The following is a 14,634-nucleotide window of genomic DNA, read 5'->3' on the forward strand; positions in this document are numbered from 1 at the left end:
CTGAATTTTACTGAACACCAACACATGTTTCTGACACATTTCACTATGTAGATGTAGCTCAGGAGCATGCATCTGTTTTCACTGCAGAGGGTGATACATCTTGAAATCTTGTTTCTGGTGTTTTGTTTACCACAAGAAGCCCTCATAGCTCAGCCATCAGCAATTCAGAGTCTCTACTGTCCTTTTACAATGTGCTCTTTCAAGACATTTGAACTTCCCCAAGGAAACAAAATGACATCAACTATCACCAAAGTGTCTCTCCGTGACAAAGCTTCTGAAATGTTTCTCTGCAGTGAAATCTTAAGAATCAATACTAAGGTAGTGTGAGGCCCTTAGGTAGCTGTTAAACCTTCAGAGTTGCGGTTAAAGTGGCAGAGAAAAAGAGAGGAGGTGCAATTAATGGATCAGAACCTGACTGTATGTGTTGTAGAATAATTGTTCATCCTATGTGTCCTGGATGTTTGGGATGATTGTTGGGTGGAACAAAGGAAAGAAAGAAAGAAAATAAATAAATAAATAAATATATATATATATATATATTATTATAAGGTTTTGAATTGTGCAAAACTAAGCAAAACCTGTAATTATATTGGGCCTTTTTAAAATGAGTTTCTGATGTTTCACTGCATGAATTAGTCATGATGATTAGCTGCTACCCAAATGTTCATAACATCGACTGAAAAGAAGACAGACAGTGGTTAAAAAAATTTTCACAGCACGTCATGTCATACATCTCTTGTAAGACTATTTATTCTGGGAGTGAGCGTTTAGCCTCCCCCACCAAAGGCAGGAGATTTGAAACGTATGTTAGCCTAATTAAAAAAATGCCTGACATCAGAATGTGGAGAGCATGGGATGGCTCAATAAAGCTTTTAATAGTCTTTTTATAGTGTATTAACAAGGCGCTTGTGCTGAAGCTCCAGGGTACCAGCTTTGAAACAGCTCTGATCTCTGGTCTGACTCCAGTTGAGTTGTTTGAAAGGTTCAAAATCTCTTTACTTATCAAGTAAATTCATATTGAACCTCATCTATGTTTGAGAAATTATTACAGTTACACATTTCCTGAGATCTTGATACCATCTTGATACATGTAATCCTCACAAGCTAAAAGGTTTGTGTTAAACCACTAGAGCATCCTAGTGACAATTTTTCCAAGCCATTGGTTTCACTCAATTAACAAACTCTGCAGATGACCCCATGGAAATCTAAAAGATGGAGACTTACAGGACAGGACAGAATGAGTTGTTGCTGCCGAGGGAGGCAGCCGCTAGTGAGCAATACATTCAGATTAACCAATTCAAATATTTACAATGGCTGATTGGGTACTGATGAGCTGCATTGATTTCTGTATTGATCTGAATGAGCCAGCCTAACATGGTAGGTCAACTCCAATTTGCCGGCAAGTGTGCACAGAATGTATCTTTAGGAACATTGAGGCCTATGTCAATATCCACAAAGTTGAGAGTCCAAGAATAGGCAAGCAGGAGTCAGTACAATTGATAAATGATTGAAGTGTGACAATCCATAAGATACAAGTAATGCCAATATTTGATGCAGACAAATGATGAGTAGACTTTATCATTTCAAACCCAGAGTAAGGCTGGGTGATAAAATAATAATTATATTTATTTATATAATAATTATAAGAAATAATTATCACAACACATTTTTTAAAATAGCAGTAAATGTATATGTACTGTGCAAGCATGATGAGGTATTTTAACACATAATTGGTTTTAATGCTCTACCTCTGATTTGTAAAACATTTTGCTGGGTGGCTGTGGGTAAGGATGAAGAGAGGGTCTTCCACTAACCAAAGGGTCAGTAGCTCGATCCCCAGCTCCACCATTCTGTGTGCCAAAGTGTTCCTGGGTAAGACAACGAACCCCAAATTGCCCCTGACGGCTGTGTGCGAGTGATGTGTGATAGAGAAAGTGCTGCATATAGATGCACTGTATGAATGTGTCTGGCTGGTCTAAACTAGTGGATCATTTACCATTTGGAAGGTGTTTCTCTGTTTAAAACCAAAACATTCACTCGGGGGCAAGGATCAGTCTTTTAGCTTGAAAGGAATAATATGTAACATTGATTGGACTGATGTGAAAATGTATCTCAATAGCAGTTTAGGCCATATCGTCCAGCCCTAGCCCACATTGAGTCTGAAGATGTTTTCCCTGTATTCATGTTCTTCAGAAATTTTAATTTTTCAAATCACTCATCTTTAGCAAATCAAACAGCCTACTGGCAGATGAAATGACTACTATGATCAAACTTGAGTAGAGAGGGAGTCCTTTAAACACATTTAAGTTCTAAATCTATATATGCACTAAAGTAAGTACTAGTCAGGCATGTGTTCCAGTACGCATGTGTACTGAATGAATACAGCGAGTCCATGTGCAGAACCTATTTAACTACATTCCGAGGGACAACTTTAGCAAAGGACCTGATGTGCTGTAGGCTCATGGTCATAGCGACCACAGACAAACAGGAGTTAAACCCTCCCTCATCATTTAAGTCTGCTGTGTATGGAAACTTCAGTTTCACAGTCAACTACAATGAGGACAGACAAAGACGAGTGGATCATACAAAAGCAGACAGTGTGCAAATCCAATAAGACGTGTAGCTGGTAGCACATCGAACATGCCGGCTCCTTTGAAACGGCATCACCAGAGTGATGTCCACTAACATTAGTGGGACATGGACAAAAACGAGCTCCCCATGGATGCAAATAATTCAGACCGTGTCAAAGCAATACCGAGCATCATAGATGTTTTTATAGCAGCGGACATGCAAGCGTTCTCTGTTGTTGAGAAGAGTTCAAACACATATTGAAAGTATATTTCCAATTACACAACTGTGTGTTATCTTTCTTCTTTCCATTAGGCTTTTTCTATTTTTTACATGTACATAAGTCAACTATGAACATAGGCCTCAGGGAACTTAGGCATTTATACATCAGTGTCATTTAGAATACCAGGCTAGCTCACTGTCCTCACCTCAGATACCACTTCATGGGACATGAGTCTCTGGATGGCAGCCAGACACAGCTGGGTGATCTTTGGCTCTTTGGTGCCACAGCCCATCAGGAAAGGCTGCACCACCTCTGAGCTGTTCTCCTTCAGAGCTGCAGGGAAAGGACACAGATAAGGATAAATGTCACAATACATTTTCTGGATATCTGTATACGGACATATATTGGGAGTCAAACAACAATTAATTTCAGTATTCAATAAAATTCCTTAAAATGAATGTTAAATAAAAACTAAATGTTGCACGCCATCTAAAGAATCCAAAGTTTTAGAGCTTTGTTTTTTAACCTGAAACCATTAGATTGTCATAAAACCAAATGCTGGTGCTAAAGAAGAGAGGATGGCGAAAGTCTCACTAAAGGCTTGGTTTACATGGTCAGAGCTTAAGAATGAAATGTAGTAGATTCTGAACAATATAGATTTTTCAATTCCTGAAACATATTAAGAGAATCCACTTTTTTTATTTTCATGTTAAATTTAAACATAAATGCACATCTAAATCAGTCAGGCTAGATGGATTGTGGATCCTGATGGCATCTGATTGTGGTGGTGGATGATGATAGATCATCAATTAATTCACAACTCTTTCAATTTCATACAAACTGTCTCTTCTAATCAATGTTGTAAATATGGTCATATTGCTGATGTTCTCAGTTACACGAGGCATCTATTGCTGCACTTCTGTCCGTCCTTGGAGAGGGCTCAATCACATGTGGCCTTTTCTGAGGTTTCTATGTTTTTACCCCTGATAATATATATATTTTTTCCTCACCCCTGTTCAGGCTTAACGAAGTCACACCTTTTTAATTTTTGATTCAATTTTGACTTAAAAATATGAGATAATGTGTACATTATTAAAATTATTATTATTATCAATGAATAATAATAATGTTATTATTATTTGTTTTTGATGAAATATAAAGACTATGAAATTCAAGTGTAGTTTTTGTAGATGTGTTCTGTCTATTATGAACACAATGAACTTGTGCAAAACGTTTCACCAAGCAAACAAAGACAACAACTGCTGCAGTGAATTACAGTACAGTTGAAGCGTGGGCCAGCTGGAGCTGGACAGCCATCAGTGGAATTCAGAAAATGTTGGTTTTGTGTCAACTCTGCAAATGTTACAGAAAGCTGGACTTTGTTTATCTAGGCAGCAGTGACACACTATTTCCTATTCAAGTGATGAGAGACCAGTCGCACTTGAAACTGCTCTATAGCCTCAACCAGGGAAAGTTACAAACAGAGCTGAGGCCTGAACTCAACTCTAATTTACATAAATATGCAGCTCTTCATTACCTTACAGCTCAATGGGTGGGTAACCAGTATGACCATATTATGTTTTGAAGGAATCATAGAGGTCATGTTCTTACTGTAAGACGTGCATGAATTACTACAGACTGTCTTCATAATGTAACAAAAATAAATAAATCAATAAACATACATAAACACATTAATATTATTGTTTGCTTGTATATTTTCATTCATACTGGATAGTGTGCATTAATTAACCAACTAAAACACCATGAACACTATCAATACATTGACGTGATCGAATTCTATTCAAACAACTCTAATATATACAATTTGAGGGGGAATTCCAGAAAATGACTCAGTATAGTCGGTAGTGGTTAACCACCACCTAGGGTGAAAAAAAATCTTATCACGATCATTGTTTTCATATCAGTCAATACCGATATATATATCATTATATGAATCAAATCAGTGGCACTACACTGAGGTGCATTACTCTGCCAAGTCAACAAGTGACTCTACTCTGATGTTTTCTTATCATCACACTTAGAAATATTTTATATTCCTGGACTTAACTTCTTCTGCAACTATGAAGTTAAAACAGTGTTGAGTCATAATCTGTGGGAAGAACTTTTCTCTTCTGTCTGAGTGTGTCTGAGTGTGTGTGTGTGTGTGTGTGTGTGTGTGTGTGTGTGTGTGTGTGTGTGTGTGTGTGTGTGTGTGTGTGTGTGTGTGTGTGTGAGAGTGTGTGTGTGTGTGAGAGTGTGTGTGTGTGTGCGTGTCTATGTCCCTCTTCAAACACGAAGACAGAGACTCTGACACAGGACCTTTAATGGGATAGTTCACCCAGAAGTGAAAATTCTACACAACACTAGGGATGTCGGGATTAAATTTCATATCGTGACATCCCTACCCACCACTATCCTGATGGAGGGGTGGGCAAAATGTTTGAGTCCACAAAAAAAATAACATGCTTCCATCGTTTCAAGTTAAATATGAATGTCTGTGCTTGCGGACACCACATGAGCAGTATGGAGGCATGTTATGTTTTTATTTATTTTTTCAGAAGCTTTGGTCACTAGCTCCTTCAATTGCATTGGATTCTGCAGCAACACTGTTTACCCCTGAAATTCCAAAAGTATTTTGTGGACTCAAACACTTCACCCATCCCTCTATTGTCATAGTGGTGAGTAGATAATGAGTGAATTTTCATTTCTGGGTGAACTATCCCTTTAATGTTCATCTGTCCTGATCCTGAAGCAGTGCTGGTTATAATTATTCAGCGGCGGGAAACCGCTAAAACAATGAAAGTAGCAGAAAAGATAAATCATCTATGATCTGTCACTGCATCGATGCAGAGTCATCCACCTCGACGCTGGAGCCCAAACATTAGCACGTGTGCTGCTGCTCCTAACCTCTATTCCTTGAGTGGTTCAGGGCAGAGATATTCTTGTTATTATTGGTTGTTCGTGTTGTCCGTCACATAGATGGAATGAGTTCTGTCAAAGTTGAATTGACCATGTCTTAAATTTCTATCCAGGAAAATAATCATTATCGTTTTATTGCCCAGCCCTACCACCACCCTTCTCTCTTTCTCACTCACCTGCCAGTATGTCTGTATTCCTGGCTGCAATGGTCTTAATCTTCACAATGCCAGACTCTGCAGCCTGCAAGAGGGGGAGAGAGGAGACATTTAGGTAAACTCATGGATATAATGCGGTTCAGACGGTACTGATGGTGAAGCACCACTATGCTACTGGTGGTAGACACCACTTGTGGTAATACATAGCAACAGGGGAGAAAGAGAAAGGACAGAGGGGGGAGGTGACTCTACCAAAAAGGGGCTTTAACTTGAGAGGGATGCACCAGTAGAAAAGTGATTTCCCCAGTGAGGTGTCTGCCAGGGGCGAGATGCTAAGAATTAGAAAAGGGGGGAAGGAGGTATGTCAAGCGAGAGAGAGGCTGGGAGGAGGGGATGACATGGAGACAGACTAAATGTGAATCTATGTGTGTGAGAGAAACAAAGATACAAAGCATTTACTAGTCAAAATAGAAGCTCTTATCTTTGTACCACAAGCCTGTCATATCTCTGCAACCTCTTCTTCTCTTCTCAGTATTAATCCCCATCACTGCTCCCTCTCAACTGATTCAACCACTCTCTCTCTTCCCTCCCCAAACAGTCCTCTCTTCTGACTCTTTTTTCCTTGTTACTAAAAGAAAGTGTCACTTCTCATCTGAAAGATGCAACGTGTTACCCTGAACTCACATCGCAGACTAAAAGAGAATAATATTGAATATCCGGATGAAAACTTTTCTTGAAATCTAATCTGATGAATCTTACAGTGAACAGAGGCAGTCTGCTAGGAATTAAAAGGATAGTTCACCGAAAAATTCAAACTCACTCATTATCTACTCACCACTAAGCACTAGGCATTTTATGTGGTCGCAAGTTACTTCAATTGGATTGGATTTGGCTGCAACGCTGTTTACCCCACTCCAAAAGTGTTTTTGGATTCACAGTGGTGAATGAATGAATTTTTAATTTTTCGGTGAACTATACCTTTAAGTAAATATGAATTTTTCATTATGTTTTTGTCATTGCAATAAAAATGGCACTCAGTAGAGCACAGACCTCCACCAAGGCCTAACAGTTTCCTTAAATTCAAACAAGCCACACCAAAATGCACACACTCATAAACCTCTTTTACACCATAATTAGCATATATACACACGGGAAACCTTCTAAAGAAGAGACGATTGACTCTTTTCCAAGTATATTAGTTTGCCTTTCTGTTTTTTGGAGAGTCATGTTTGGTGTCACAAACACGGCAGAACCAATGTGTTGGAAACTGTCTGTCTTGTTTGCTTGTGTTGTATCTTGCACAATACAAATCACCGTTGCACATCTTTCCCAAGATGTAAATACTAAGTATTAAGTAACGAACGTTCATGGCTATATACATGCCAACGCCCAGAAGTTCAATACATGTCATGTTGCCCCAGAAACGAAATGAGCACCTTCACCTGGGTGTTTACATCACTGCCAATTGGAACCTGAGCCGTAAAAACCTGTCTACTGCAGAGTCGCTCGACTAAATTGTGACCACATTTCAAACAAGGGCCAGTTATTAGTGGGGTTTTTATCGTGAAAAAGTGGTTATATCAATCTTCTAAAAAAAGACTGATTCCAATAGTTAGTGGTCTTTTCCTTGACCTGTACCTCACCCTTGCACTAAGTTGAAATACATTTTTAAAGTGGTTTTTGCATAGTCCTGCATAGACAAATAAACAAGCAGCAATGAAAACATGACTTGGCGTTGACATTGATCACCACTGTATTTATAACTTCATATGTAAAACATGCATATAGCAGTATCTAATCACATCAGGTATATAAAGTACTTGACATCAGTTTGCTCAACCAAGCGTGCATGCAGCAAATGAGCAAATATTACCTTGATGTGTTTATTCGGGCAGCCACTATGTGGTCTGACTGCAATTGAAGCATGAATGTGCTGCATGAATGTGCTACATAACTGTCTCCACCCCATTATCATATAAAGTCTGTGGTTACATAAATACCATCATTTTGAATTAAGCCCTTTTATCTTAATGACCACAATTTCCAATTTAACGGGAGGAAAACAAAGCAGTAAGGCCAATCTACCACTCCCTTCTCTGTGTATATAAGATAAAAGTATCATGCTATTATGCGTACACCATTCTACTTTGGATTGAACAGCCCTGATGGTGAGAAATACTGCCCAAAATATTTGGCCAACAATAAAACAGTCACTTTAACATTTCATTTGAACAGCCACAAGGTCAAGGCTCTGTGAAAGTCAACAATCCAGAACCTGCTGAATCGCTGGTTCATAAGCAGCCTCTGGCAAATACAAACTAAGAACTGGCCTATTACCATACAGCTCCTTAAAAAGTTAATCTGGAAAGAAATGCCAGGCTCCCTCTTCTCCATTGTTCTTCACACAGAGGCCAAGTTCATTACAGGGCAGTGAAGCGAACACAGAGAGCTTTTTAATCCCAAATAACGGCAGCTCTGTGGAGGCTACTATTAATATTCCCAGAGATTGAGACATGTATATACTGTAGCTACGATGAATTCCTAAAAAGTGTTAGAACTGCAGAGAACTGGGAGAGTGGTGAACAATACTATATAATAAAAAGCTTTATAATAAATGCCTGGGAAATGTTTTTATCTCTCACTGGTGATATTAATTGAAATGTATGTTATTTATATTGCAGCTGCTGTCTGGTGAGTTTAGGGAACCATACATTGATGATTTAAATTGAATTTTATTTTAAATTATATTTAATTTTTTTGTAACTTCTTTATGGTAATTTATATCCCCCGCCCCAGATTCAATATATGACTTTGTTTGTTTTATTCCTTTTTTTTTTTAAATCATTTTTTAATCAATATGTTTGGGCTCTGCATGTCAGACTAATCTTTACCCATTATATTTGAAGAAATCACTTTCCCTTTTTTTGGGTGCTGCTGGTTTTCAGATGTCATCTAGTCAAACATGAGGAGTCAACAATCTGCAGCCTCTGTCCCAAGGGCAGCAGGACAGATGAGAAGGTTTTTTTCCCCCTATCCCCCCAGTGTTATAAATAAAACTATTTATAATCAAGTTCTAAATAGTGTTTCAAGTCCCCTTGAAATACTTGGGACAAGGGCCTCCTTTGTATTTAAGTGGCAATCTCTTTATAAAAACATCAACAATAAAATAGCATTGAGGACACTGTGTGTTCTTATATATGGAGGTGACCTAATGGGATTAAGACCTCTTTGATTGGCTGAGGGAGAGGATGTTAACTCCACATCTCCAGTTTTTTCTGCAAAACTGTGCGTCAGTCCAATAAGAGAACCAGGAAACCAAATGCTTCAAATTACAAGCTGTGTTTGAGTTCCGTCTTCTTACAGCCTTGGGTGGAGCAATCCATCCAGTGACAATAAATCTATGCATATGACACATATTAAAAGTTCTGCGCGCCTACATTTCTCTACAGTGAAAATTCATCTTGGCCTACTGGCTGATGGAGTTCAGTGATGACTAAAGGCAGTGAAATCTCTCTTTCTGCATGTTAACACACTTTGCCCATCTACTTCCTCATAGAAAGTACTGTTTACACTTTCTGTTGGAAATTATAGACCTCACTTCCCTCTGAAACCTGTGTGAGGTGTGAAGTCACCACTGTGCGGAGGAAAACACTCTCACCTGCTGATGTCACTGGAAGAGAGAGCATGAATAATAGACATGCAGTTAATGGTTTATCTCTCATCAGTCTTTCTGAAAAGCAAAAACCTGCATCGAAAGGTTTTTTTTCTACATTCTATAATTCTTACTGTAGACAGGTTGCTACAGTAATAACTGAGCTGGATAGTAAAAATTTTAAACGTAATTTTAACCAAGCTTGGATGGCGATTAACCAGTGACGTTTCGAAACTGGCTTGCTGTCAAGTCCTCCATGGCTGTTATAGTTGTACTAGGTTGTACTTTTACTTTGCTAGTCTCTCAGGATGAACTCACTAGGGCTTGAAAATGTTTTCAGTAACAGCTGATATGTATTCATAAGATAGGGTGTAAGAAGCACAGAAAATTGTCATTGCATGTTTATAGTTCTAAAGCGATGATACATTTTGTTTAAAACAGGCAGTTTTATGATTTTGGTGATCTGATTTCACACAGTGAAATAATTATTCAGGTATTTTCCTTGCCAATACTTCTATAATACCACAAATGCAAACAATGTCGTTAAATACTGAACCAATCTGATTTGAAAATATGAAAACCCAGCCCAGAGGTTTTGATCAGCTCCGCTCTGCAGGGATGCAGACATGACACCTGGGTGAACACACAAATTCAGTGTTCGCTGCATTCATGACATTGAACATGATGCATCAAGAGAAAACAGACAAAAGGCAAACTCCTCTACTGGCATTGGGAAAGGAGTCAATAACCCTTATTTTGCAGGTTTACCCGCATTTAAAAAAGAAACATACACCCGCTAACTTTGTTCTGTGTTGTTGTATTCCCATGTATTTTGTAACCTTGTTTAGATAAGTGCTAAAGAAATGAAGTTTGATTAATATCATTATTATTATTATTATTGTTGTGTCAGGACCAGGCTGCAGCAGGAAGTGTTCAGCAGATTCACTTCTTCTCCAGACCCTTTTTTTTGGAGATGCTCAAAGCTGAACTGACCCCCGTCTTAGTGCCAGCTTGTTTCTTTGCAAATCAACATTAGGCAAGCCCATCACAGATTGACTTCCTCAGAAAACTGCGGCTCTCTAAACTCAGCAGTTTTTTGGAACTGACTTTGCATATAATGGAAGAGGCTTATTCAGTCTCAGAGCTTCCGTGCACAAGTGTCAGTTCACCAAATCCTTGCAGGGTGTTGCTTGTTATTCTTTCTCTGTACAGCCGTCATGACCTGTCTAGAAAATGAGTTTAGCTAAGTGAACCATACAAAGGTTCCCTGTGGTGTTTTCATTAATTCTGCAGGTTTTTATATGACAGGCACGCAGTCACATTTCACTGTGTGCCACATCCAGCTGACAGCACCTGACTCATCCACAGAGAGAGCGGAGGGATGTCTGATGGGGTTTTTTTTGTGGCAAAAGCAATCAGAGCACAACCAACTGCAGAAGCCCTGATGGTTTCACTGACTGCTACTCAATGAAATTGAGGTTCTGAGTGTGAAGTTATGATAAAAGAAAAAAAAATCTATGAGACATTCTTGGCCCCTCTTACCCCAGAGAAAACATTGGCTGTGGTGCAGTGACACTGTGGGAGATGGACTGGGAAATTGGCTGGGAAATGAGGACAGGGCTTCCTTCTTGTGCTTCTTTTGCAATAGTGCCTTGGTATTTATATTATAAATATCACTATAATAGTTTATGATCAAACAAGAATTACCTGAAATTATTAATTTAAAACAGGAACTTTTCAAAAATATGGATTACACAAACAAAGAGACTGGAAATAAAAGACTTGAATACATTTAAATTCTTAAAACAAATAAATCAATAAACCAATCACATTTAAGAACTGAAATAAATGAGGACCACAAGGTTGTTTTGTAACAGCTGTACAAATAATTCCAATTCAAGCAACAGCTGGTGATCCTCGGCTTGTTTTGCTGGGGTAACAGCCAAGCTAATATATTATCATGATGGCCTAAATTGGAAAAAGGACGTTCCAATCACACAACACTATCAACCAAGTGTGGGGGGGAAATCAAAGTGGTTCGCTGCACTCCTGTGAGCCCTGAGGGAGAGATGCTTGTAAGGACCAGGAGACCTGGGTGATGATAAATCGATATTTAAAGAAGATGTTTCCTAAGGGCTCCAAGCAAGGGCCAGCAAACAGCCTTCTGACGTGAGACCAGCTGTGTGCTTTTTATGGTTCTTTGCGACACCTCATTTCGAAGCTCTCAAGTCAAGGAACAGGGAGCATTAGCTGAGGTATTTCTCTCATTTTTAATATTATCTTTATCCAAGGTTGAGACCTGAGAGAAAACAAACCACGCTGGCGGTTGATGTGTGACCTCTCTTACATATAGGCAAGCTAACAGTGAGCTGGCTATACATGGGAATTACAGGGAATTAAGGTAAAGAGGCTCTGGCCGAGTTGGTGTCGGTTGAATTGCATAACTTTGGCAAACAAGCTATACCTTGTGTGCATTTCAGTGCAAAGAAAATGAGAGAACAGCAGCCTTATGTTTTGGAAACGCAAATATCAATCTACCAAGCAATAAAAAGTGAAAGGAGGTGTATACATACATTCATCTATCTTAAAGTATTTAAATTAATGGGTAATGAAAAAAATTCCAGATGTAAATCAACTCTGACCCAGCCCTGTGGAAGCAGCTGTAAGCCGAGCACATAATAAAGAGGGTTGTGTTGACTGAGTTAAAGAGGTGTCATAAAAGCTGGGTTTACTGTGACTCTTAACAAGACACATATATATGTTATAAAAGACATTGCATCGGTCAATCTCTGACCACTCTGCGCTCACTAAGCCAGGAAGTCAGGAGAAACGTCACCAGCACTGCTACACAAGGAAGCCAGTGAGCTCACACAAACAGTAACTCACTATGATGAATGAATAAATTAAACAAAACACTAGTCTGACATAGCTCTAGGTTCTATCAATACAGGCACAATGTGCAACATGAGATCATTGATAAAGCCCTTTAGGCTAAGCATAGCTTGTTTAAAACAGAAATCAGAAACAATAAAGTTTCCTACAATAACCGAATTGAAATCTGTCTTGAGAAATCAATGCTGCACTGCCACAGTATTACACTAAAAAAAAGTAAAAGATCTGGTTCTCACAAATAACAAGAACAATTCTCACTAAAGGCATTGATCCACCAGTGATTATTGTTTTGGTCCTAGCTGGGGAAGTTCTGAGGTATTAACCTCTGATTTCTGCAGGCACTCAAATATAATGAGGTTAAATGAAAACAGGTCTGAAGTACCCAAAGCAGTGGAAGATAACAGCAACATCTAGAGAGGATACCAAAATAATCCAAAATCAGAATGAATAACAGACCTTGTGTACATGCACATAAACAGTATGTGTATATCTTACTTAAGCAAAGATCACGATGGGCTGAATCATTTCTAATTTCTCGGGCTGCACAATAATGTGACTCCACCACACAGTCTGTTGCAATAAATAATTGCAAAGTGGGAAATAAAGCTGCAAGCTACTGTTGTCTAATGATCGACTGGCTGGTATCTTTACTATGATCCAATGATTGTCTCCAATATTGTCTTTGTGCTATTGCAACACATGTAAAAGTCATGCCAATAAAGTTAACAGAAAATAATGTGATGGAAACTGCCAGACTTTCAACTACATGAATAAAACCCACTATACACTATTTCATATGGAGACACAAGTCAGGATTACATGTTTGGTTTATCTACATTAGCATCATGGTCTCTGACAATAATATTAAGCAGTAGGTGTGGTCTTTTTTCCCTTTGGGTAATTAAGGTGGATAATACCTTTAAGCAACTGCACTAACCAAGTCATTTTCCATAATGGCAGAAGCATATTTACATTCAACATAGCTCGTAGTTCACCAAGTTGTAATGTTGATCAAACGTGAGTCAGCTGAGGTCCTGTGTGTCCCTGCTCTCTGGAGGCTCCAGTCTGACAACATGACTACACCGTGTGATACAGGCCATTAAAACACCGGTATGTTGTTTAACTAGAAGCCCTGGTGGGTCAGAAGGAGCAGCGGCGGATATAACTTTTAATTCCCCCCCCTCACGGTGAGCGGACAGCTCGGTGTCCACATCCAGAGGCCTAGCGACGAGACAAGAGCCGCTCAACTACACACCGTGTCAAACCCACATGAATACGTGTCTCACGTCAAATTCACAAACGACACCGACGGCGCTGCACGGAGGTAACGGCTCGGTGCGGCTAACTAGCCGGGGGCTAACCTCTTTGACGGGGGGGAATTTCTTCTTGCACTCCATGGACAGGGAGCGAAGGTCCGTCTGCATGTTCTCCAGCAGCTTCTTCACCGCCTCGGGGCTGCTGGTCGACATCTTTGTCGGCGGCGCCTTCGACACTGGATCTCGAGAAACTTCACACGACGAGTGAATGCGGGAGAGCAGTCGCCCCCCCACCGCCCATCTACGGCGGGGGAATTATAATCCGTCGCTTCGTTATATTATTTCTCTCCCTGGAGCGAGAAAACGAGAGACGCCGCGGTCCATTGACACAGTGTCCCACTTCTCTGCTTTCGGGCGCCCGTCCGCGGCTTAGCGGCGCTGACAGCGGCACATGTTCGCCCCGGTCACGGCGCGTTCACACCGGCTCCGCGAAGCAGCATCGTCCCGACAGATGTGTGTTTTATAAGAGCGCTGGCTGATCGAGGGTCTCTGGCAGGTTGAGCAGCCTGTCATCAGATGCCGTCAGCGCCACTTCCCTTCCCACAATGCTCCGGTGCACAGTGACACGTCACGAGGACTTCCGTAAACAGAGACCGATGATCCAGAGTCGTGGCTACAGCGACCCCTGCCGGAATAGCTGCGTACAGCCTCCAATACAGCCACTATGCGCCCCCCCCCAAACCCCTGATATCATCGCCCTGACTGGTTGTGAAACCTTTGTTCCTGCACTGTGAACAGAGAACAGTTGTGTTGGACATTGGACATCATGACGTTAAAGTGTCAGCAGCTTGTGAGGACGATAATGGTCTGAATCTGTGAATAAACTGTGTAGAAAGAAGAGTCTCACCAGTGAGAGATGGTGTTCTGGTTCCAGCTGGATGCTTGTCCTGGTTGTGAGTGCTGGACGGG

At 40.1% G+C, this 14,634-nt stretch overlaps 1 protein-coding gene across 4 annotated transcripts in view; it reads right to left on the bottom strand.

The window, feature by feature from the left end:
• mon2 (MON2 homolog, regulator of endosome-to-Golgi trafficking) overlaps positions 1 to 14,272 on the bottom strand; it is a 37,000-nt gene extending 22,728 nt beyond the window's left edge. For all 4 annotated transcript variants that reach the window (XM_020078965.2, XM_020078963.2, XM_069527818.1 and 1 more), the window contains exons 1-3: positions 13,771 to 14,272; positions 5,887 to 5,950; positions 2,997 to 3,124 (exon numbers count right to left, since the gene is read on the bottom strand). In XM_020078965.2, coding sequence (XP_019934524.1) covers positions 2,997 to 3,124; positions 5,887 to 5,950; positions 13,771 to 13,878 — 300 coding nt within the window. In that variant the 5' untranslated portion in view covers positions 13,879 to 14,272. The remainder of the gene's footprint in view (positions 1 to 2,996; positions 3,125 to 5,886; positions 5,951 to 13,770) is intronic.
• Between the last annotated feature and the right edge of the window lie 362 nt (positions 14,273 to 14,634).

This window comes from Paralichthys olivaceus, chromosome 7 (assembly GCF_024713975.1).
Source record: "Paralichthys olivaceus isolate ysfri-2021 chromosome 7, ASM2471397v2, whole genome shotgun sequence".
Classification (NCBI taxonomy): domain Eukaryota; kingdom Metazoa; phylum Chordata; class Actinopteri; order Pleuronectiformes; family Paralichthyidae; genus Paralichthys; species Paralichthys olivaceus.